This window comes from Bos taurus, chromosome 22 (genome assembly GCF_002263795.3).
Source record: "Bos taurus isolate L1 Dominette 01449 registration number 42190680 breed Hereford chromosome 22, ARS-UCD2.0, whole genome shotgun sequence".
Lineage (NCBI taxonomy): Eukaryota > Metazoa > Chordata > Mammalia > Artiodactyla > Bovidae > Bos > Bos taurus.
In genome coordinates this window covers 32,741,217-32,764,824 of record NC_037349.1, presented here as the reverse complement: position 1 = coordinate 32,764,824, position 23,608 = coordinate 32,741,217, and the positions used below count along the sequence as shown (strand labels likewise).

The window sequence follows — 23,608 nt, the reverse complement described above, 5'->3', positions numbered from 1 at the left end:
TTTACCACTGAGCCATGAGGGAAGTCCCTATACACACAACGGAATATTACTCAGCCATAAAAAGAATGAAACTCTGTCATTTGCAACAACATGAATGTATGTAAAGGGTATTATGTGAAGTGAAATAAGTCAGATAAAGAAAAAACAACATACACTTTCACTTGTATGTGGAATCTATAAAACAAAATAAAGAACAAACAAAACAGAAAAAATTTCAAAGATACAGGAAAAAAAAACAAAAAACTGGTGGTCTCCAGAGGGGAGAAGTATGGGAGGCTGGACAAAACAGGTGAAGAGAATTAGGAGGTACAAACTTCCAGTTATAAATTAAGCCATGGGGATATAATATACAGCATGGGGGGTACAATCAGTGATACTTTAATAATTTTGTATGGCAACAGATAGTTACTAGACTTACCATGGTGATCACTGTGTAATGTATATCAGTGTTGAATCACTATGTTGATCATTTAAAACTATCACAATACTCTCAACTATTATTACTATCATAATAATTCAACAAAAATGATAAAAATCTACATGACTTTTATTAAAAAATTAAAAATCTACAGAGGCAAGCAAACACTGCTGTTACTTTTCCAAATGAATCTGTGATTAGTGAAGATGAAATAATTCTCTGCTATGCTAACACTCACCAAGCATCAGCCAATGCGGAAAGATATAAATAAAAGATCCCGTTCCCATCTTCAAGCAACTTGTAGACTAATGTGAAGACAAACATTCAGCAAGTTTTTACAACAAAATGATATCCATGTCAGGAACTGGAAGTATGGTGAGATACAGAACATATAGATTTGAAAGAACAGGCATCAACTGGACAAATGTGTTTTGAGGAGACAAACGCAAAGATTCAAGTATGGATACAGATGGTGAAGTGCAGAGATGAAAGGGAACAGAGAAGACTGCAGTGTGGCTAGGGTACAGGAGTTGAAAGAAGAAAAAAAGAAAAAAAGACAAAACCAGATTATGCAGGGTTTCATCAGCCACACCAACAGGGTAAGGACTTTAGATTTCATTTTAAAGATGGCAGAAAGTTGCTGAAGTCAGGTTTTATTGATAAATATGAGAGGGACGTGACAAGCCCTATTTCCATAGAAAGATCATTCTGGCTACTGGGTGAATGTTGGAACACTAAGATGGTAAGCTCCGCAAAATATGACAAGGCCCTTAGACTGTGGAGGGGACAGCCGAATACAGAAAAGCAAACTGATCTGAGGACAAGGAGACAGAGTATGATTTGGGCTCAATAATGGAGAAAATACATATATTAAACTGTTCTTAACACTGTACAGGAGGTGCTGGGCAGAACTGCTGGACTCAATATGCCAGCAAATTTGGAAAACTCAGCAGTGGCCACAGGACTGGAAAAGGTCAGTTTTCATTCCAATCCCAAAGAAAGGTAATGCCAGAGAACGTTCAAACTACCGCACAATTGCACTCATCTCACAAGCTAGCAAAGTAATGCTCAAAATTCTCTAAGCTACGTTTCAACAGCACATGAAATGAGAATTTTCAGATGTTCAAGCCGGATTTAGAAAAGGCAGAGGAACCAGAGATCAAATTGCTAACATCCATTGGATCATAGAAAAACCAAGAGAATTCCAGAAAAACATCTACTTCTACTTCATTGGCTATGCTAAAGCCTTTGACTGTGTGGATCACAACAAACCGTGGAAAATTGTTACAGTGATGGGAATGCCAGACCACCTTACCTGCCTCCTGAGAAGCCTGTATGCAGGTCAAGAAGCAACAGTCAGAACTGGACTGGACATGGAACAACGAACTGGTTCTAAATCAGGAAAGGAGCATGTCAAGGCTGTATACTGTCACCCTGCTTATTTAACTTATATGTAGAATACATCATGTGAAATGCCAGACTGGATGAAGCACAGCTGGAATCAAGATTGCTGGGAGAAATATCAGTAACCTCAGATATGCAGATGACACCACCCTAATGGCAGAAAGTGAAGAACAAAAGAGCCTCTTGAAGGTAAAAGAGGAGACTGAAAAAGCTGGTTTAAAACTCAACATTCAAAAAACAAAGATCATGGGATCCAGTCCCATCACTTCATGGCAAATAGATGAGGAAACAATGGAAACAGTGACAGACTTTATTTTCTTGGGCTCCAAAATCATTGCACATGGCAACTACAACCATGAAATTAAAATATGCTTGCTCCTTGGAAGAAAAGCTTTAACCAACCTAAACAGTGTATTAAAAAGCAGAGATATTACTTTGCTGACAAAGGTCCATATGGTCAAAGCTATGCTTTTTCCAGTAGTCATGTATGGAGGAGAAAGTTGAGCCATAAAGAAGACTGGGCACAGAAGAATTGATGCTTTTCAACTATGGTGTTGGAGAAGTCTCTTGAGAGTTTCTTGGACTGCAAGGCGATCAAACCCGTCAATCCTAAAGGAAATCAGTCCTGAATATTCACTGGAAGGACTGATGCTAAAGCTAAAGTTACAATACTTTGGCCACCTGATGAGAAGGGCTGACTCATTAGAAGATACCCTGATGCTGGGAAAGATTGAAGTCAGGAGGAGAAAGGGATGACAGAGAATGAGATGGTTGGATGGCATCACCAACTCGATGGCCATGAGTTTGAGCAAGCTCCAGGAGATGGCAAAGGACAGGGAAGCCCGGGGTGCTGCAGTCCATGGGGTCGCAAAGAGTCGGACACGACTGAGTGACTGAAGAATAGCAACGACGACAACAACAAACTGTTCCCGCTGGAGAGCCAAAATTAGCCATTTTTTTTAAAATGTTAAAGCTCCTCATTCTTTTTTTTAACTTAGGTCTACAATTCTTTATCTTTAATCCCCAAATCCAAAAAGCTCTGAAAATGGCAAGAATTTCTTTATGATGGTAGCAATACCTGACTTGAATTAACATGAGGCTCTTCATCTTGTCTCATCCCATCCTGCATAAATATTCATATATTTCGCTGCATAAATATTAGTATCTGTGATTATGGGGTACAACTGAAGAGGACTTCAGGACTGTTAGCTGATGGTATATGTACTTTTTTATCTTGAGAAAATCTGATGAAATCTGCATTTGGCGACTCACCTGACATCCAGGGTTTCTGGTGAGGAATTATAGTCAGGAAACATTTCACGTTCACCTTCCAGCTTGAAAGGTGGCTAAGATCGTGCTGACATAGACCACAGGCATGCATACCACACAAGTACGCTATACAACCTATATATCTGTGTCTGCCTTTGGTAGGGGAGTTGGCACATGTAAGTCAGCTATTGTTGTCAACTGTATAATTTCAGAGATAAGAATGGGTGTGTGTGTTTTAACCACTTACCTTTAGAGATGCATCCGGTAAGACGGGAAGTGTTCATTTTCACAGGTTCCACGCCGCTGTAGAGAAACAGCTACAAGACTTACCTCCTGTGTGTGTTCCCCTGGGGACTGACACTTGTGTCTAACAAGGTGTCTGCTGGAAGGAGCCAGGGGCATCAAAAGGAATCAGTCCCAGGCCTCCATCTACAACCATCAATCCTCATTCATTTTTCTAAACTACTGGCACAGTACTCAGCTGGGGGATGTGGAAACAACAAATAAATGATACATGATCCCAGACTATTCTCAGGGAACCTGCTCCAAAGATGTCTCACAAATAGTAAACTAGAAAAAAAAAATAGAGTATTCATCTGTAACATTAAAGAGGAGCTGAGAAAACCAGGTTGCTAAATTTTTTGAGCAGCGTTTGAGAGCAGGAAGAGCATGTCTGGGGAGGTGACTGCTCCATTGGATGATATTTGAAGAGACAGCCAGGCAAGAAGAAATCAAAGCATATCTTCCTAGTTGTCTAGTAAGAGAAGTCCTCATTGGTACCTTTTGAGAGACATCATTAATGCCTTACTCATCAAGAAATTTGTAGGGTTACATTTATGCTCACTTTTATTTAATTTTATTTTTCGCCATACTATATCTTCACTGCTACCCACAGGCCTCCTCTAGTTGCAATGCACACCGGCTTCTTGCTGTGGGGCATGCGCTCTAGAGCACAGGCTCAGTAGCTGGTGGCATATGGGCTTAGTTGGGGGATCCTAGGGAATCCTCCCAGGCCAGGAATCAAACCTGTGACCCCTGCACTGGCAGGCAGATTCTTAACCACTGTACCACCAGGGAAGTCCCTTTATGTTCATTTTTAAAGTGACACGGACATAGTTGACCTACTTTTCTTTGGAGTTGCAAAGACAATAAAGCAAGAAGGTTCTTACAGTGTTAGGTCCTTGGGCAACATTAGGGAAACTGACTGTAACGGTCTTACCTTCAACACAAGAGGGCTGAGCCCGAGTCGTGCCAGCAACCTGTCCTGGGAAGCAAGAACACTTGACCGTCTGGGATCGCTCCTCTATGCGGTTCTTGTTACAGCACCTGTGCACTGCAACCACCTCACAGGTCCCTTGCTTGATTTGGTGGTGACCTGGTGGGTAAGAGGGGAACAAAACAGACCCAGTACTGTTAGGAAGAAACGGAACTACCAAGAGGATCAATGACGCCACGACTACAGCTTTCCAATTCCATGTACTGTATCCATGAATCTATGTAAGTTTTTTGTTTTGATGTAACCTTAAACTTAGATAAAGGTAACAAGAATAGTGGCATGAACTCCTATGAACTTGCAGCAGACAGAAATTTGGCTTCTGGGACCTTTAGTCCCCTGGTATCACACCCATGGCTGCTGCTGCTGCTAAGTCACTTCAGTCGTGTCTGACTCTGTGCGACCCCATAGACAGCAGCCCACCAGGCTCCGCTGTCCCTGGGATTCTCCAGGCAAGAACACTGGAGTGGGTTGCCATTTCCTTCTCCAGTGCATGAAAGTGAAAAGTGAACGTGAAGTCGCTCAGTCATGTCTGATTCCTAGCAACCCCATGGACTGCAGCCCACCAGGCTCCTCCATCCATGGGATTTTCCAGGCAAGAGTACTGGAGTGGGTTGCCATTGCCTTCTCTGACACCCATGGCTATGTTATGTTATTTACATGGCAGCGAGATTTTGCAGCTGTAATTAAGATTATTAATTGGTTGAGTTTCAGAGAGGGAGATTATCCTCGGTTACCTATGTAGAGCTAATGTCATCATGTGAGCCCTTCAAAGCAGAGAGAGAGAATCAGAAGGGGAAGTCAGGTTGAAAATATGAGACGGGCTCCAAAGCACGTCTTGGTGGCTTGAAGGCAGAGGGGCCAAGAGTCAAGGAAATGGAGACCTCAGTCCTACAACTACAAGGAGCTGAATTCTGCCAAAACATGGATGTGCTTGGAAACAGATTCTTCCTTCGGGACCCCATAAAGGAATGCTCTCCTGTCGACACCTTGAATTTAACCCAGAGAAACCAGCCAAACTGTGCTAGTCTTCTCATAGAAAAAAGCCACTAAATTTATGGTCATTTGTCAGAGGAGCAATAGCAAACCGATAGAAGATCTTTCACCAAGATACCCTAATCATTAACATGTGACCCCATTTGCTTCATCATTCACTTTCTTTCATATATTTTTTCTGAGCCATTTAAGAGTAAGTCGAAGACATGACATTCCTTCACCCCTAAATACTGTGTATTTCCCAAGAATAATTAATTAACTCTCTGACATAATTAACAAATTCAGGACAATGAACGTTAACATAAAGCTATTACATAATTGACAATCCTCAGTTCAGTTCAGTTGCTCAGTCGTGTCCAACTCTTTGCGACTCCATGGGCTGCAGCACGCCAGGCCTCCCTGTCCATCACCAACTCCCAGAGCTTACTGAAACTCATGTCCATTGAGTCGGTGATGCCATCCAGCCATCTCATCCTCTGTCGTCACTTCTCCTCCCAGCCTTCAATCATTCCCAGCATCAGGATCTTTTCAAATGAGTCAGCTCTCCACATCAGGTGGCTGAAGTAATTTCCCAAAGACTGTCCTTCAGAGCAGTTTTCCTTCTCCCTCAGGATCTAATGCTGGATCCTGCATTATATTCAGTTCACTTTTCTTTAGTCTTCTTTTGTCAGAACTATTGCTCAGGCTTTATCTTCCACAACTTTGACATTTTTAAAGAATACAGGTCAGTTACTGTGTAGAATGTTCCTCACTTTGGATTTGTCTGGTGTTTCCTCCCGATGAGAGTCAGGCAATGCCCTTTGGCAGATTATCCATTTACTCCACTACTGGTGCGGTGCCTGTTAATTACATGCCTAAGGTGGTGTCCACCATGTTTCTCCATCTCTAAAGGTATTATTTTGCCCTTTGTAATTGATATGCATTTTAAGGGGACATGTATTGAAACGATGGCAACACCCCATTCTTCATCAGATTTTCACCGCCTATTTTTAGCATTCATCAATGGTTTCCGTCTGAACCAGTTATTAACATGATGGTTGCAAAATTGATTCTATGTTAATGTTCAAATTCTCTCAGATCTAGACAGGAGGAGACCCTTCACACTGGCAGCTCTGTCATTTTTGACATATCCCCATTACTCTTTGAGTTCTTTCTAACTTTCTGGCGCAAATGGAGACTCAAAGATGTGCCAGACTCACCCTTTATTTTCCCTGCCGTCATCATTTTTCTCAAAGGAGACCTGATTGTTTTTAGTGGGGCATCAGATTTAGAAACCAAGGTCTTGGCACAAAGGTTTATTCATTGCTACCAGGGAGTGATTTGGGGCTGAGAGGATAGATCGATCTAGGAGTGTGTGTGCGTGTGTGTGTGTACAGCGTAAGTTCACACCAATATCTCCAATTCCAACCTAGCACCACAGGTTCTCACTACTCTGTCCACAATTCTCTATTTGTATCTCCTGACACCAATAATGAGAAACCTGACTTCCATAGTCCTGTAACAAACAAAAGCAGTTTAATTTACTTTGGAGTTCATTTTATCAGTTAGAACTCTTCTGTTTTAACAATGGAAACTGATCTGAGCTCACTTAATTCAAAGAGGATTTACTGGAAGAGTATCAGGAGCGAGGAGAGCAAAGAGAGAACTTGGGTTAATAATGTGTGTGTGCTCAGTCACTCAGTCGTGTCTGACTCTTTGCGACCCCGTGGACTGTGGCCCACCAGGCTTCTCTGTCCATGGGATTTCCCCCAGGCCAAGAATACTGGAGCAGGTTGCCATGCCCTCCTCCAGGGGATCTTCCCAATCCAGGGATCGAACCCAGGTCTCCTGCATTGCAGGTGGATTCTTTACCATCTGAGCCACCAGGGAAGCCAAGGTTAATAGTAGCTGAACCTATTCTCATGAGTGACCCTGAGGGAATGATTCTACTCAATGACTCTGTCATTCTGTTCAAGGTCATGTCAGCTGTGGCAACCACCATCTAAGGTGATCCCCAGTCAGCCCTGCCTCCTCCCGTCCACACGTTTGTGCAGTCCCTTCCCACATGGTACCAGGGTGGGTCTGCATGACCAATAGCCTGTTGTCATAATATGGCACTTCCACACGCAGGTGGCCACTCTTCCTGTGCCCTTTGGATCACTCACTCTTGGGAAACCATGGCATAAGCGGCTCTTATAAAGAAACTGAAGTCTCTTGCCACGAAACCCTGTAAGTGAGCTTCTAGGTATATTTCCTCTGATGCTGCACCAGCACTGGTCTGGGTGCCAATACCAACAGCAAACACCAGGAGCAGTGGTTTGAGGAAGCCGTGCTGTGTGCAGCTCTGAGCGTCTTGTGGCCAGGAGTTAGAGTCTGCTGCCAGCAGTCACAGGAGTGAGTAAAATAATATACAGTTGACCTGTGAACAACGCAGGAGTTAGAAGCTCCAACTCCCACAGACAATCGAAAATCTGAGTATAACTTACGATTGGCGCTCCTTACCTACAGTTACACATCCACAAATTCAACCAACCACAGGTCATGTGGCACCATAGTGCATATTTATTAAAGAAAATCAGAGGACAGTGGACCTGCACACTTCAAGCCTGTGTTGTTCAAGGGTCAACTGTACGTTGTTTCAAGCATCTAAGATCAGGGCTAATTTGTTACACAGTAATAGATAACTTTATTTTTCTGGGCTCCAAAATCACTGCAGATGGTGACTGCAGCCATGAAATTAAAAGACGCTTACTCCTTGGAAGGAAAGTTATGACCAACCTAGATAGCATATTCAAAAGCAGAGACATTACTTTGCCAACAAAGGTCCGTCTAGTCAAGGCTATGGTTTTTCCTGTGGTCATGTATGGATGTGAGAGTTGGACCATGAAGAAGGCTGAGCACTGAAGAATTGATGCTTTTGAACTGTGGTGTTGGAGAAGACTCTCGAGAGTCCCTTGGACTGCAAGGAGATCCAACCAGTCCATTCTGAAGGAGATCAGCCCTGGGATTTCTTTGGAAGGAATGATGCTAAAGCTGAAACTCCAGTACTTTGGCCACCTCATGCGAAGCGTTGACTCGTTGGAAAAGACTCTGATGCTGGGAGGGATTGGGGGCAAGAGAAGAAGGGGACGACAGAGGATGAAATGGCTGGATGGCATCACTGACTCAATGGGCGTGAGTCTGGGTGAACTCCGGGAGTTGGTGATGAACAGGGAGGCCTGGTGTGCTGCCATTCATGGGGTTGCAAAGAGTCGGACACGACTGAGCGACTGAACTGAACTGAACTGAATAGATAACTAATACACTAACTCTGGTTATAACTAGGATGGAAAGACTCAGCTTCACTCTAATTTTAAAAAAGCAATATAAACAAGATTACAGAGGCAGTGTTCAGAAATTATTAACGAAAGGCAAGCTTTTGAGCACCCTCAGAGCACCCACCTCAAGGTTTTCACAGATTCCATTTACATATAAATTGTTCTGTGAATTATAAGAAATCTCATCTACTCATTAAAACAGGTTTCCCCAAGGAGTCCCACGGGTTAATGTTTTGCTCGGTCCCTGTTGTTTGGTGCATGTGCTTCGAATAACAAAACTCATTCAAAAAATTCCATATTTCAGATTTTCAGTCCATAAAGATAGGCCTTCTACAAAATAATCTCTGCATCATGCTGAATGATGTTCTGGCCCTTCCCTATCATACCATCTTAAACGGGGAAAAACAAAATCCAAATAACGGTGAGAACAAACACTAAGGCAAAGTTTGATTTGTAAAATACGTAAAAGTGGAACCAGTACCCAGAGGGTCAGACCGCCAACATGAGAGACAGCTTTCAATCCACAGCACAAGAACACAGCAATATGAAAGACATAATTAAAATGATAAACCTAATTAAATGTTCACAAGAAGAGTGTTTATTTCCCATAGGTAGTTGTGTGTGACTGTAAGAAAGTACATAAATAAAAAATAAAGAGTAATTACAGTGTCAGTAAAGTAGCATGGAACTTCAGCACGACATGAGCGGAGAAGTGAGGATGGGGAGAGCTAACGGGGAGAGTCTTTCTCTGGTTTCCAATTGCACATAAGCACCTTCGGGTCAAACAATCCCAGACAGGCAACGACTGAGGGCCAGGGGGAGAGGGGTGGCCAGTCCTCTCTCAGTGACCACCCTCCCCGTCAGCTGCCATGACACACTAACCCAGACTGGGTGGCCTCAAAACAGGCTTTGTGTCTCAGAGTTCTGAAAGCTAGACACCCAAGATCAAGGTGCTGGCCAATTCAATTCCTGGTGAGAGTTCTTTCCCTGGCTTTAGACAGCCTGTTTTTTTTTTAAAAAAAAAAAAAAAAAAAAAACTAATTTACTTACTTTAGTGTTTTGGCTGCACAGTATGTGGGCAGGCTCTTAGTTCACCTGACCAGGGACGGAACCTGCGCCCCCTGAACTGGAAGGTTAGAGTCATAGCCAATGGACCGCAGGGAAGTCCCCCTCCTTCTTACTGTGTCCTCGCGTGGCAGAGATAGCATGCTCTAGCATTGCTTCCTCTTTTCTCTAAGGACACCAGCCCTATTAAATTAGGGTCCACCCTATGACTTCATTTAACTTTTATCGCCTCCTCACAGACCCTGTCTCCAAACAGTCACATTTGGGGCCCAGGGTTTCAACATATGAATTTGGTGGGGGAAGTCTAGACCAGCCATCATGCCTTATTAAATGGCCATAGAGAGTCTATAATGAAAGCAGCTCTATACCCCATTAAGAAAATAAAAGAAATATGCTTTAGTAACTTCCTAGACTAGCCAAGAAGTGAGGTGAACATTCATTAATATTATAGTTTGCTAAGAGTTTTGTTGCTATTTAGATAACCATCCACAAACGCAGATAGATTTTTTTTCTATTCAGTCTTGTCTCTAAATAATCAGCTTGCCTGGTGTAGGTTTTATTCATTTATATAGCACCAACTCTGGTACTTTATTGATTTTAAGAAACATTTTTTTTTCATCTTTTAACATGTCAGGAGATGTCACAACTGATAGCATCTTACCATTATAATTGGCATTGCTTTCTCTACTTTGAAATACACAAAATAGCAAGGTATTTCACAACTGACAGCATTTCTGACTTGATAAACTATGTCAGGTTGCAAGCACTGTTCTAAACTTCCTATAAATATTGTCCCATGTGGTCTTTAAAAATGCTATGATGTAGGTACTATTTTCATTTCTATTTTACATTTAACAAAATGTCCAGAAATTAATTTGCCCACATTAACACAACTAGAGAATGGAAAGAGGAGAGATCCAAAGCTACACAGTGTCTATGATGTCACAGGATGGTGGAAAATGCAGTAGCTATGGTAGCTAATATTTTACTGTGTGTATGCTCAGCTGCTCAGTCGTGTGTGACTTTTTGTGACCCCATGGACTGTAGCTGGCCAGGCTCCTCTGTCCATGAGATTTTCCAGGCAAGAACCTGCAGCGGGTTGTATATACACAGAAAGAGATTTATCCTAAGGAACTGACTCAAGTGATTATGGAAGCTGGCAATTCCCAAGATCTAAAGAGAGAGTCAGCAAGCTGGAGAAGCGGGAGAGCCACGGTGTCATTCTAGTCCAAAGGTGGACAAACTCAAGACCCAGGAAATGCGTATGTTTCAGTCAGCGTCTAAAAAGAGGAACGGTTGGAAGAAATCTCTCTTACTCAAGAGGAACGTACAGCTTTTTGCTCTATTTAGGCCTTCAACTGATTGGATGGGGCCCACTCATTCTGGGGAGGTCAACTGAGTCTAAAGATTAACCTATAAATTCAAATGATCATCTTATCCAAAACACCCTCCCAGAAACACCCAGAATAATGCTTGGCCAGGCACCCCACCAGTCAAGCTGACATATAAATGTAACCATCATAAACATCATACATCTATCTATGAAGTATAGTGTTGCTAGACAGGAAAACAATGAGAGTAGAAAGCAGACAAGAAACGAGTGGCTTAGCTCTCTATAAAGACATAGAAGAGGGATGCCTTGTTCAATAAGCTTAGTACCAGGAATTGGCCACTTCAGATAAATTCACTTAAAACAAACATGCATCTTCTCTCTTAAACAGCAAGGAACATTTTGGTCGGGGAACTGTCTTGAAAACTACAGCTACATACATATGACAACATAAGGGCTATGCAGTAAGTGAGAAGTTGTGCTGAAATTTCTCATGTGAGGTTTACTTTAGAGCTTCAAGGTGCGGAGTGGAGGATGGACGGATGAGTTATCCAGAAGTGGAGCCAGGTTCACTGGACAGAAACTGGCCAAAGAAGGGGGAAGAAAAGAAAATCACTATCCTTTTAATGCCATTAATCCTTGTCAGTTTCTGAGCCATTTCCCTTCCAAGCTTCTTCTCTGATAGGTGGATGGAAGTGTATTATTTCTATTTATTTAACCAACACTTTCATACAGTGTACTATGTACCAGACACTATTCTCAGTGTGCTTAGAGGCATATATTTAAACTGGGGAAACTTGAAACATTATTTGTTTTTACTTTTTTTTTAATTGAAGGATAATTACTGTGCAATATTGTGATAGCTTCTGCCACATACAAACATGAATCAGCAATAGGTATACATATGTCCCCTCCTTCTAAAACCTCCCACCCCCTCCCGCCCCCTAGGTTGTGACAGAGCACAGGCTTTGGGCTCCCTGTGTTATACAGCAAATTCCCATGGGCTATGTATTTTACATATGGTAATATATACATTTCAGTGCTACTCTCTCAAATCATCTCACCTTCTTATTCCTTTCCACACTTCTGAATTTGCAATCAGGTTGTATATGCTCTTTTCCAAAAAGGTGACATAACATACTGGCAGAATTGTAAAATCTAATATGCCTGGCTTCTCACTCACCTGAATAATTTATGTATATACCATTAAAAGAGTTATGACAATCCTTACGAGAAAAATTCATTGCTTTGGGATTGCTACAGAGGATAGATTAACGTTATCTGCTTAAATACGTATCTGTTTTTCTTATTAAATATGTTTTTAAGAAAAGTTGACAGCAGGGTAAATAAATACATATTTGTCCCAGTGCAGGGTCTTCCCAGGATAAAAGGGATAAAATACAAAACCTCATTTGCAATAAAAGTTCTACTTTGATTGGCTGAAGCTAACTGAAAGCTGATGGAGAGACAGAAGGCGTCCGATTAGGGTGAGTTTCTTGATGCTCTTATTTCCCTCGCATCCTTTTGGTTTTGTTTAAATCCTTTCCCCGCTTCCTCCTCCAGCCCAGCACAGGAAAATACACCCTCAGAGGGGAGCATCACACTCCAGTGATCTTAGCAAGTGTTGCTTTGATTTGAGCAGGGTTTTCTCTACAGTATTCTCAGCCTCCCCCTCCATGGGACCAGAACACAGCAAACAGAAGGCCGAAAACAAGACTTCATGAAATGAAAGCAGAGAACGAGGCCGTGGCGCGCCACTTGCCTTTGGGAAACAAGCTCACTACGCCTAGTTGTGCTTCCCATCTAAACTCTCAACTTTCTTCCCCAGTGCTGGCCCCAACATCACTCTCTGTCCAAACGAGATACCTGAGACTATGGACATTAAGCCTATGGTAGCCATGGGACCATCAGCTGGACAAAAGTCATAATTTCATTGTGCAGACAAGTATCCCCTGGGCTCCTGCTATGCTCCAGGCCTCTGCTGGGGTTGAGCAGACAGTAGTAAAGAAGAGAGATGCTTCTGGCCTCAGCAAGTAGAGATAACGAATGGCAGTATCTGACGATTCTCCCAAGGCGGAAACAGATTTCTTCCCTGAAGGTAACCAAGGAGAGAGCGCTGGACTTGGAGTCAGAATTACTGAACTGGAATGCCAACTTCCAGACTTGGGGAATTCAACTCAGTAATTCAACCTCATTTTTCTGAATACACAGCTAGTCTGTTATCTATCACACAACATGGTTCTGAAGTTTCAATTAAAGTGCTTAATGGTATCACGAGCTACTTCAAACACCATAGATGTTGAATAAATGACTTTGGGTTTTTGTTTACATATTTATTCAATAACTATTTGTTGAACACTTGCTCTGTGCCAGACACATGGAAACATAACAGTGACCAAGACAGGACAAAGGACCTCTCAGATTCTGGTGATGAAAGAAACACAAAGCAACAGAGATGGAATTTAAAATAGGGAGCACCCAAGAACCTAACCTGTCAGTGTGACATTGAAGTAGAGGAGAGACGAACACCTGCAGATTATCTGAGGGCAAGAGGCCCTGACACCTGGTGCTGTGTGAGAGAAGGGTAGATTCATAGGCAGTGATGCCGAAAGATAATGCAGACTGAGTGGGCAGCTTCCCCAGCACCTCGTGGGTCATGGTGGGGGCTTGGGCTTTAGTTACAATATGACTCAGAGCCCCTGGGAAGTGTGAACTTGGAGTGACCTGCTATGACAAACCTCTGTAAAGGATCTACTGTGATGAGCGCAGATGAAGAGGAACAGGCTGGGAGCAGGGACGCAGCTCCTGTCACCACAGTCCAGGGAGAGGTGGCGATGGCTTGGAGCAGGTGGCGGTAGTGGTGACATAAGGAAAGGTGGGGTTCTGGATACAGTTAGAAGGTAGAGGCGATGGGATGTGCTGAGGGGTTACACGTGCGGTGTGAGCGGAAGAGAGGACTCAAAGCAGACGCTGAGGCTGCTGCCATGAACGAGAAGGGTAGGGATGATCCTCCAAGAAATGAGGGCAAACCAGGAGCTTACTTGGTTTTAGGTGCTGGTTAGATACCTAACTGAGGAACATCAACTAGGTGGTTAGGTGTGAGACTTGAGTCTGAAGATTAAGAGAGAAGGTTGGTTTAAGTCTGTCCATCATTAGAATATGTGGATGGTATTTAAAGCCATCAGACTGGGTCAAATCCCCAAGGAAGTAACTGGACCTCAAGAATTTTTTTTAAGGATCACTTTAATGGCACAAATTTGGAAGAAAAGGAGTGACCAGCGGCCTAAAATGAGAACCAAGGATGAATGAGGGGTATTCTGGCAGCCCAGGGGACAAAGATTTCAAGGATAAGGGACTGACCGTGTTAAATGCAGCTGTGAACTGAAGTAAGATGAGGACCCCTGGACATAACAGGATTAAAGCCACTGGTGGCCTGCACAAGAAAAGTATCAGAAGAACAGTGGCGGCAAATCATGATTGGAACAGGCTTCAAGAAAACACGTAAAGTGAGAAATTGGAAACAATAATTACAGCTAGAAATTGTGCTGTGAAAGGCAGAAGAAAAATAAGAATGTATACGGTATACACTCATTAGCAATCTTTAGGTAGGAGAGTTTACAACAAAAATGTATCAGTTCAGTTCAGTCGCTCAGTCCTGTCCAACTCCTTGTGACCCCATGGGCTGCAGCACGCCAGGTCTCCCTGTCCATCACCAACTCCCGGAGTTTACTCAAACTTGTTTCCACTGAATCGGTGATGCAAATTCATCCTCTGTCATCCCCTTCTCCCGCCTTCAATCTTTTCCCACATCGGGGTCTTTTCAAATAAATCAGCTCTTCGCATCAGGTGGCCAAAGTATTGGAGTTTCAGCTTCAACATCAGTCCTTCCAATGAATACTCAGGACTGATCTCCTTTAGGATGGACTGGTTGGATCTTCTTGCAGTCCAAGGGACTCTCGAGTTCTCCACCACCACAGTTCAAAAGCATCAATTCTTCAATGCTCAGCTTTCTTTATAGTTCAACTCTCACATCCATACATGACTACTGGAAAAATCACAGCCTTGACTAGATGGACCTTTGCTGGCAGCGTAATGTCTCTGTTTTGTAATATGCTGCCTAGGTTCTATTGGAGAAAATTGGATACAGAAAACTGCTATAGAGACGTCTGAGCAGGTAGGAGGTCATGGACGCAACCTATGTGAAGAGGTGGGCATTTGATAGAAGCACACACAGCTCACTTATAACCTTCTTTATCCCAGTTTTCTGGGTGTCACCATTGTGCTGGATGTTCTATCTAACTGACATCATCAGTTAAAAAATTATGCCTGGTCACACAAATCTAGTCCCCACTCAACACCAGGAACTGTACCGTCAAGCCTCAGAGCAGCTCCTTGGTGATGGTCCAAAACATCCCATGACACGAGTATTACAAATGCTGAAGAATTTCATAAAGCCATTGCCAGGGGCACAGTATAGCTGCCTGAATACTACTCAAAGCCACTTTACTGAGAATACGGCAGATTTAGGTCAAGAGGAGAAAGTCACCTGGAAAGACTTCTCAGAAGGGAGTGGCTGGGACTTCCCTGGCGGCCCAGTGGTTAAGACTCTGCTCCCAATGCAGGGGGCCAGGGTTCGATCCTCAGTCCCTCATCAGGGAACTAGATCCCACATGTAAGTTCCCACAGAGAACTAGATCCCACAACTAAGAGTTTGCACGCTGCAACTGAAGATCCGTGTGCCACAGCTAAGACCCGGCACAAACAAATAAATATATTTTTAAAAAAGAGAGAGATTGACTGAAGTGTCAAAGGACCAAAGAGAAGCTCATAGAGAAATGAGGGAAGCTCCTGAATGGTTTCATAGACATTTATCATTATACAGCAGAAGGCAATAATAAAATAAAAAATTACACATTACACTATGTAACAATTTTTCTCTGTATGAAGTCGTATCTACTCCAGTCAAAGAATTATTTCTCACCTACTTGTTCTTTCCCCCCTCAAGACCTTCTTCCTGTACTCAAAAAATGCAATACCATTTTTGGGGAGAAAACTATTACTATCCTATTATAATAGATATTATAAATATAATTTTTAATAACAGATTAAAAGTCAAAAGAATAATATGTTCTAACTCAACACAACTCAGTTGCTTTCCTTAATTTTTAGAGTATCTACAAACTTCCCATACTCAGCAATTTTAATTCATCTTACCAAAAATTTTCTTCTTTCACTACTCAACAATACACATATTCTAAAGACTTTCCCATTACACTTAATCAAGGCTATTATGTCTTTGTCATTCTTTGTTAAGAATACCATCACCTAGAAGACACATATACAGAGAAGGCGATAAGCAGCACAGAATAAGCGCTCTGAGAGGATCTCAATATTAGATTAATATATATTTCACATGTAGTATTTCTGATTATTTATATATACAAACTAAAAGCTCCAAGATTAATTATTACACAATATAAAAGCTTCTTTAATTAGTAACATATACTTTCACATGTTACACTGAGATGCACCTTTTCCAGTAGTCATGAATGGACATGAGAGTTGGACTATAAAGAAAGCTGAGCACCGAGAAATTAATGTTTTTGAACTGTGGTGTTAGAGAAGACTCTTGAGAGTCCCTTGAACTGCAAGGAGATCCAACCAGTCCAACCTAAAAAAGATTAGTCCTGGGTGTTCATTGGAAGGACTGATGGTGAACCTGAAACTCCAATACTTTGGCCACCTGATGTGAAGAGCTGACTCACTGGAAAAGATGGTGGGAAAGATTGAAGGAGGAGAAGAAAGGGATGACAGAGGATGAGATGGTTGGATGACATCACCGACTCAATGGACATGGGTTTGGGTGAACTCCAGGAGTTGGTGAAGGACAGGGAGGCCTGGTGTGCTGTAGTCCATGGGACTGCAAAGAGTCAGACACAACTGAGCAACTGAACTCAAGTGAACTGAATCTTCCTATATTTCAGAAGTATTCCTTCAAGGCATCTGTCATAGATTGAATTATGCCTTCTTCCCACAAAAATTTGTATGCTGAATCTCTAATCCCCATATGACAGTATTTGGAGATAGAGCCTTTAGGCAGGTATTCAGGTTAAATGAGGTCTTAAGGGCAGAGCTCCAACCCAAGAGGACTGGTGTTCTTATAAGAAAAGGAAGAGACACCAGAGACCTGGCCCCCTCTGCACACTCACACAGAACAGGCCATGTGAGGACACAGTGAGAAGAGGGGAGTCTGCAACCCAGGAAGAGATCACACCGGACGATGAATGTGCTGATACCTTGATCTTGGACTTCTAACTTCAAGAACTATGAGAAAATAAATTTCTGTTGTTTAAACCACCCAGTCTGTGCTAATATGTTATGGCAGCCTGAGATGACTCATACATTGTCACTTACTCATTCTCACTTCATGGACTGCAAGAAGGTGATGAGCTTCACATCAGGAGTATCACAGCACTAACACGACTGGGCAAAATACATCGTTTGGGATCATTTGTGTTTCTGAAAAAGTGTGTGTGTGTGTGTGTCTGTGTGGTAAATTGGATTTTTATGCCCAATTCATTATCTGCTTTAGTTTATAGTGACATAATTTGTTACAGTAGTAAATTCTTTTGGAAAATGGTCTTATTCTCGGAAAATATATGCAGTTTGCCACTTATTTTCAAACAATTAAAAAAAAAGGAATAGCTACACAGGCATAGGAGTGTATAATTGGCAGTTCTAATATGATAGGGGTCTTCCGTGGTGGCTCAGATGATGAACAATCTGCCTGCAATGCCTCATAAGGGATATTAAGATATACTTTTCATTCAACCTTTCTCTAGATTTGCTGCTGCTAAGTCGATTCAGTCCTGTCCAACTCTGTGTGACCCCATAGACGGCCTCCTACCAGGCTCCTCTGTCCCTGGGATTCTCCAGGCAAGAACACTGGAGTGGGTTGCCATTTCCTTCTCCAATGCATGAAAGTGAAAAGTGAAAGTGAAGTCGCTTAGTCGTGCCCGACTCTTCACGACCCCATGGACTGCAGCCCACCAGGCTCCTCCGTCCATGGGATTTTCCAGGCAAGAGTACTGGAGTGGGGTGCCATTGTCTTCTCCGTCTCTAGATTTGAGAAGTTTCCAAATAATAAGTTGGGGGCGGGAGAAGCTAACATTGAAAGAAAGAACTCAAAGTCATTCCAGTCTTATAAAGACTCCAGGTACCTCTGTTTCAATGGCTAGCTTGCCATCTCTCTACTTCTGGGAGGTTTTCAACAAGTGACTTCATTCCTGTTTGCCTCTGTTTCCATGTCTGCAAAACAATAAACCTTCAGAGGGTGGGTTGAGGACAAACAGTAACACAGGTGAAGTGGTAAGTGCTCAATACATATGGAAGTATGAGATGCAAACTAGTATATCAGGCTGGATATGACAATAAGGTCCTGCTGTATGGCACAGGGAACCATATTCAATATCCTCTGATAAATTACATGGGAAGGAATAGGAAAAAGAATATGTATATGGATAGCTGAGTCGCTTTTCTATACAGCAGAAACTAACGCAACATTGTTCAATGTTCAACTTCAATAAAACTTTTACTGCTAATAACAGGAAGTATGATAGCAACCTTGCCTGGAGAATCCCACAGACAGAGGAGCCTGGCGGGCTACAGTGCGTGGGGTCGCAAAGAGTCAGACACGACCGAGCGACTCACACACCCACACACGCGCGCGACAGTAACATTACTGCTGTAATTATGATGGACTACTTAAATAACTGTTAAACTGGGAAGATCTAGGAAGAAATGCAAAGAACTGAATTCAAATCATTTTTTTAAAATTATACTTCTCAGAATAAAGAAAAAGTAAATGCCTTCTATTAGCAAAACATCCCCCTAATAACACTCCCCTCACTCAACTGATATTTATTAAAGATTTGAAATAGCAAGCAACCTCTGTTTTAATTTTTTCCCACCTGGTGTGTGGTGGTGGTTTTGCCGCTCAGTCCATGTCTGACTCTTGCGAGTCCATGGACTGTAGCCCACCAGGCTCCTGTGTCCATGGGATTTCCCAAGCAAGAATACTGGAATGGTCGCCATTTCCTTCTCCAGGGGATCTTCCCAACCCAGGGATAAAACCCAGGCCTCCAGCATTGCAGGCAGATTCTTTATCAGCTGAGCCACAGGGAAGCCCTCACCTGGTACGTTAATTCCTTTATTTCCTAAGAAATATTCCTTCAGTACTTCCTTAAACCCTTAACTCTCCCATTAGAAGCCAGCTGCTGCCAAATTTAGGGCATCTTCAAGCGCGAGAGTCGTGACTCCTATCCCCACTGCACTGGACTATATACTGGGCGCTCCAGTTTCCGTGTCTCTGGTTCCTGGTTTCATCACTGCCTAGTACCTTCAAAGGTTTTAAATTCAGCAGGCCCACTGGAGGACGGGAAATCAAATAAAGTGGCTCCCCGTGCTCAGATGATCAGATTGAGCCGTTTTCTTCTGAAAGAGGAACATGATTGCAGAGACATGGAAAAGACTACAAAACGCCTCTCCCATAGCGGTAGCTGATGAAGTAGAGAACTGACATTAGGCTTTACTGGCACCTTCCCTCCCAGCCCCAGACACACTCCTCCCCATTCCTAACACTCCCACAAATCAGCACTAAGTGCAAGAAAGAAAAAAAAGAAGGATAACTGCTGACTTCAATTTCAAAGAACCCGTTACACAGCTAGTGTGTGTGTGTGTGTGTGTATATGCTAATGTCAGAATAAAGCCAAACAGAGAGTTAAAAGATAAAAATAAACAAAAGGACTTGTTTTAGTCCCTGCAAGTCCCCTCAATATCTGTATCTGTGATTTCAACATTTCTTGCACAGTTGGATAGATTTCTTAATCGTTCTTCTACTAAATTTATATGCAGAACCATCTCAGTAGACAAAAATGAATAAATCTATATGCATGTACAAACTGGCGATTAGCTTCCACTTGTACATTTCAAACATAAAAAATATATGATTTTTTCACATTTTCTCGTAGAAAATTTTGTTCCATTTTACTTCTAGCTAAAATAGACTAGAACAGAAATACTGCATAATGATTTTTTTAAAAAAAACCTAAACAATTTTTAGTTGTTAAACTCTCTTATAAGCATTATTTTTGTTGTCACATTATACATGTCACTAAGTATCTAAGCCCAGAATTAAATAGCATTCTGAACCTGACATGTCACCATGAACCTTTTCTGAACAGCAACTTAGCAGAACCAGTTTTAAGTTTTTAAATTCCAGTTGAAGATGGTAAATTAACCACTTTAGGTCAGTGTTTTCTCCTTCCAGAGATGCACCCCACACTATAGTTGAGGAAGACAAAAGAGTCAAACTCACAAGAACAAAAAATAAAAGTTAACACACCAAACAAGGGAGAAACATTTCATTGTGTTTTGGGAGATGGAAAGCAGGTAGATTAGAAGTAGCTGATTGGGACAAGAGAAGTAAGAGGATGCAACCACCTCACTTGCAAGGATCTCAATAGGTCCTTCAAGGCATGGCGCTCAGAGGAGGAGGCCTGACTGATCGCCCATACACTCAGAACCAAAGTCCACTGATCGCCAAGTCCTATATACTCAGAGATTCCACTCTCCTATAAGGAGGCACACACTGCCAGAAAGTCTCCAACAAGAAAATGAGCAAAATAAACAAATAGAAAAATAAAACCAGGGGACAAAGATTTAACACAAGGAACAGACAAAGACTTAGCTCAAGGAACAAAGACTTAGCTCAAGGGACAAAGACCTGAGAGTACTAACAGTAGTAGCATGACTCCAAAGAAAAGAGAGAGGAGGAAGGGGGGGATTTTCGTCCCCTTCTCTCAGCAACTATTACAATAACAAGATGAAATCAACACCGACACAGAAAATCAAAACAGCACTATCAACCAATTTGACAAGATTTAAAGAACACTCTAACTCGATGACAGAAAATACATTATTTTTTACACATATGCTAAGTTAATCAGAAAAGACCATACTATGTGCCATATAATATGTCTCAATTAATTTAGAACTATTCAGTTCAGTTCAGTCACTCTGTTGTGTCCAACTCTTTGTGACCCCATGGACTTCAGCACGCCAGGCCTCCTTGTCCATCACCAACTCCCGGATTACTCAAAGTCATATCCATTGAGTCAGTAATGCCATCCAACCATCTCATCCTCTGTCATCCCCTTCTTCTCCTGCCCTCAACCTTTCCCAGCATCAGGGTCTTTTCAAATGAGTCAGTTCATAGCATCAGGTGGCCAAAGATTTGGAGTTTCAGCTTTAGTATCAATTCTTCCAATGAATATTCAGGACTTATTTCCTTTAGGATGGACTGGTTGAATCTCCTTGCAGTCCAAGGGACTCTCAAGAGTCTTCTCCAACACCACAGTTCAAAAGCATCAATTCTTTGATGCTCAGTTTTCTTTATAATCCAACTCTCACATCCATACATGACTACTGGAAAAACCATAGCCTTGACTAAACAGAACTTTGTTGGCAAAGTAATGGCTCTGCTTTTTAATATGCTGGATGGTCGTAACTTTTCTTCCAAGGAATAAGTATCTTTTAATTTCATGGCCGCAGTCACCATCTGCAGTGATTTTGGAGCCCAAGAAAATAAAGTCAGCCACCGTTTCCACTGTTTCGCCTTCTATTGGCCATGAAGTGATGGGGCTGGATGCCATGATCTTAGTTTTCTGAATGTTGAGCTTTAAGCCAACTTTTTCACTCTCCTCTTTCAGTTTCATCAAGAGGCTCTTTAGCTCTTCTTTGCTTTCTACCATAAGGGTGGTGTCATCTGCATATCTGAGGTTATTGATATTTCTCCCAGAAATCTTGATTCCAGCTTGTACTTCTTCCAGCCCAGCGTTTCTCATGATGTACTCTGCATAGAAGTTAAATAAGCAGGGTGACAATATACAGCCTTGACGTACTCCTTTCCCAATTTGGAACCAGTCTGTCGTTCCAGTTCTAACTGTTGCTTCCTGACCTGAATATAGGTTTCTCAAGAGGCAGGTCAGGTGGTCTGGTATTCCCATGTCTTGAAGAATTTTCCACAGTTTATTGTGATCCACAGAGTCAAAGGCTTCGGTATAGTCAAAAAGCAGAAATAGATGTTCTTCTGGAACTCTCTTGCTTTTTCAATGATCCAGCGGATGTTGGCAATTTGATCTCTGGTTCTTCTGCCTTTTCTAAAACCAGCTTGAACATCTGGAAGTTCATAGTTCACATACTGTTGAAGCCTGGCTTGGAGAATTTTGAGCATTATTTTACTAGCATGTGAGATGAGTGCAATTGTGCGGTAGTTTGAGCATTCTTTGGCATTGCCTTTCTTTGGGATAGGAATGAAAACTGACCTTTTCCAGTCCTGTGGCCACTGCTGAGTTTTCCAAATTTGCTGACATATTGAGTGCAGCACTTTCACAGCATTTACAATCAAATAAATCAAGAGGAGCTAAAACCAAAACTTTTATAAGATAACAGAGGAGTAAACCTTCATAAGCTTGGACTTAGCAGTGGATTCTTAGATACATATTTGACACCAAAATAACAAGCCAGAAATCACAAAAAGATAAAATGAACTTCATGAAAATTAAAAACATATTAATTCATCAAAAGACATTTAAGAATTAAATTATAAGACACACACTGGGAAATATAATTTTGAAAACATATCTAATAAATGTCTTTAATCTAGAATATAAAAAGAACTCTTCCAACTCAATAAGAAAATAAACACCTTCTCTCACCAAAAAACAGGCATAGCATTAAAGAGATATTTCATCAAAGACAATTTATGAATAGACAATGTAGCATATGAAAGTACTCACAACACCAACAGAGAAGCTTTCACAAACTAACACTACAGTAAGATACTGCTAAATATCTACTAAAACGGCTAAAATCATCAAAGTGACAAAACCAACTCTGGTAAGAATGAGGACCAACTAGAAATCTCATACATTATTGGTGGGAATGCAAAATGGTATAGTCACTATGGGAAGCAAGTTCACAGTTGATCACAAAGGTAAGCATGCAATTACCATACAACTCAGCAATCGAATCGGAGAAGGCGATGGCACCCCACTCCAGTACTCTTGCCTGGAAAATCCCATGGACAGAGGAGCCTGGTAGGCTGCAGTCCATGGGGTCACTAAGAGTAGGACACGACTGAGAGGCTTCACTTTCACTTTTCACCTTCATGCATTGGAGAAGGAAATAGCAACCCACTCCAGTGTTCTTGCCTGGAGAATCCCAGGGATGGGGGAGCCTGGTGGGCTGCCGTCTATGGGGTCGCACAGAGTCGGACACGACTGAAGTGACTCAGCAGCAGCAGCAGCAGCAGCAATCTAATTCCTCAGTAGAGGAATGAAATAATATTTTTATACAAAGACTTATATATGAATGGCAATAGCAGCTTTCTTTCATAATAGTCAACAAGTCTAAATATCCCAAATGTCCATTACCTGGTGAATAGATAAGCAAACTGTGGTATATCCATAGAACTCAATACTATTACTGAACAATAA

General features: G+C 42.0%; 1 protein-coding gene across 2 annotated transcripts in view; it reads right to left on the bottom strand.

The window, feature by feature from the left end:
• Positions 1-23,608, bottom strand: part of TAFA4 (TAFA chemokine like family member 4) — a 208,235-nt gene that overhangs the window by 25,865 nt on the left and 158,762 nt on the right. Inside the window, 2 exon segments of one of the 2 annotated variants that reach the window (NM_001076435.1) lie at positions 3,339-3,394; positions 4,311-4,466. In NM_001076435.1, coding sequence (NP_001069903.1) covers positions 3,378-3,394; positions 4,311-4,466 — 173 coding nt within the window. In that variant the 3' untranslated portion in view covers positions 3,339-3,377. 2 annotated transcript variants of the gene reach the window in all.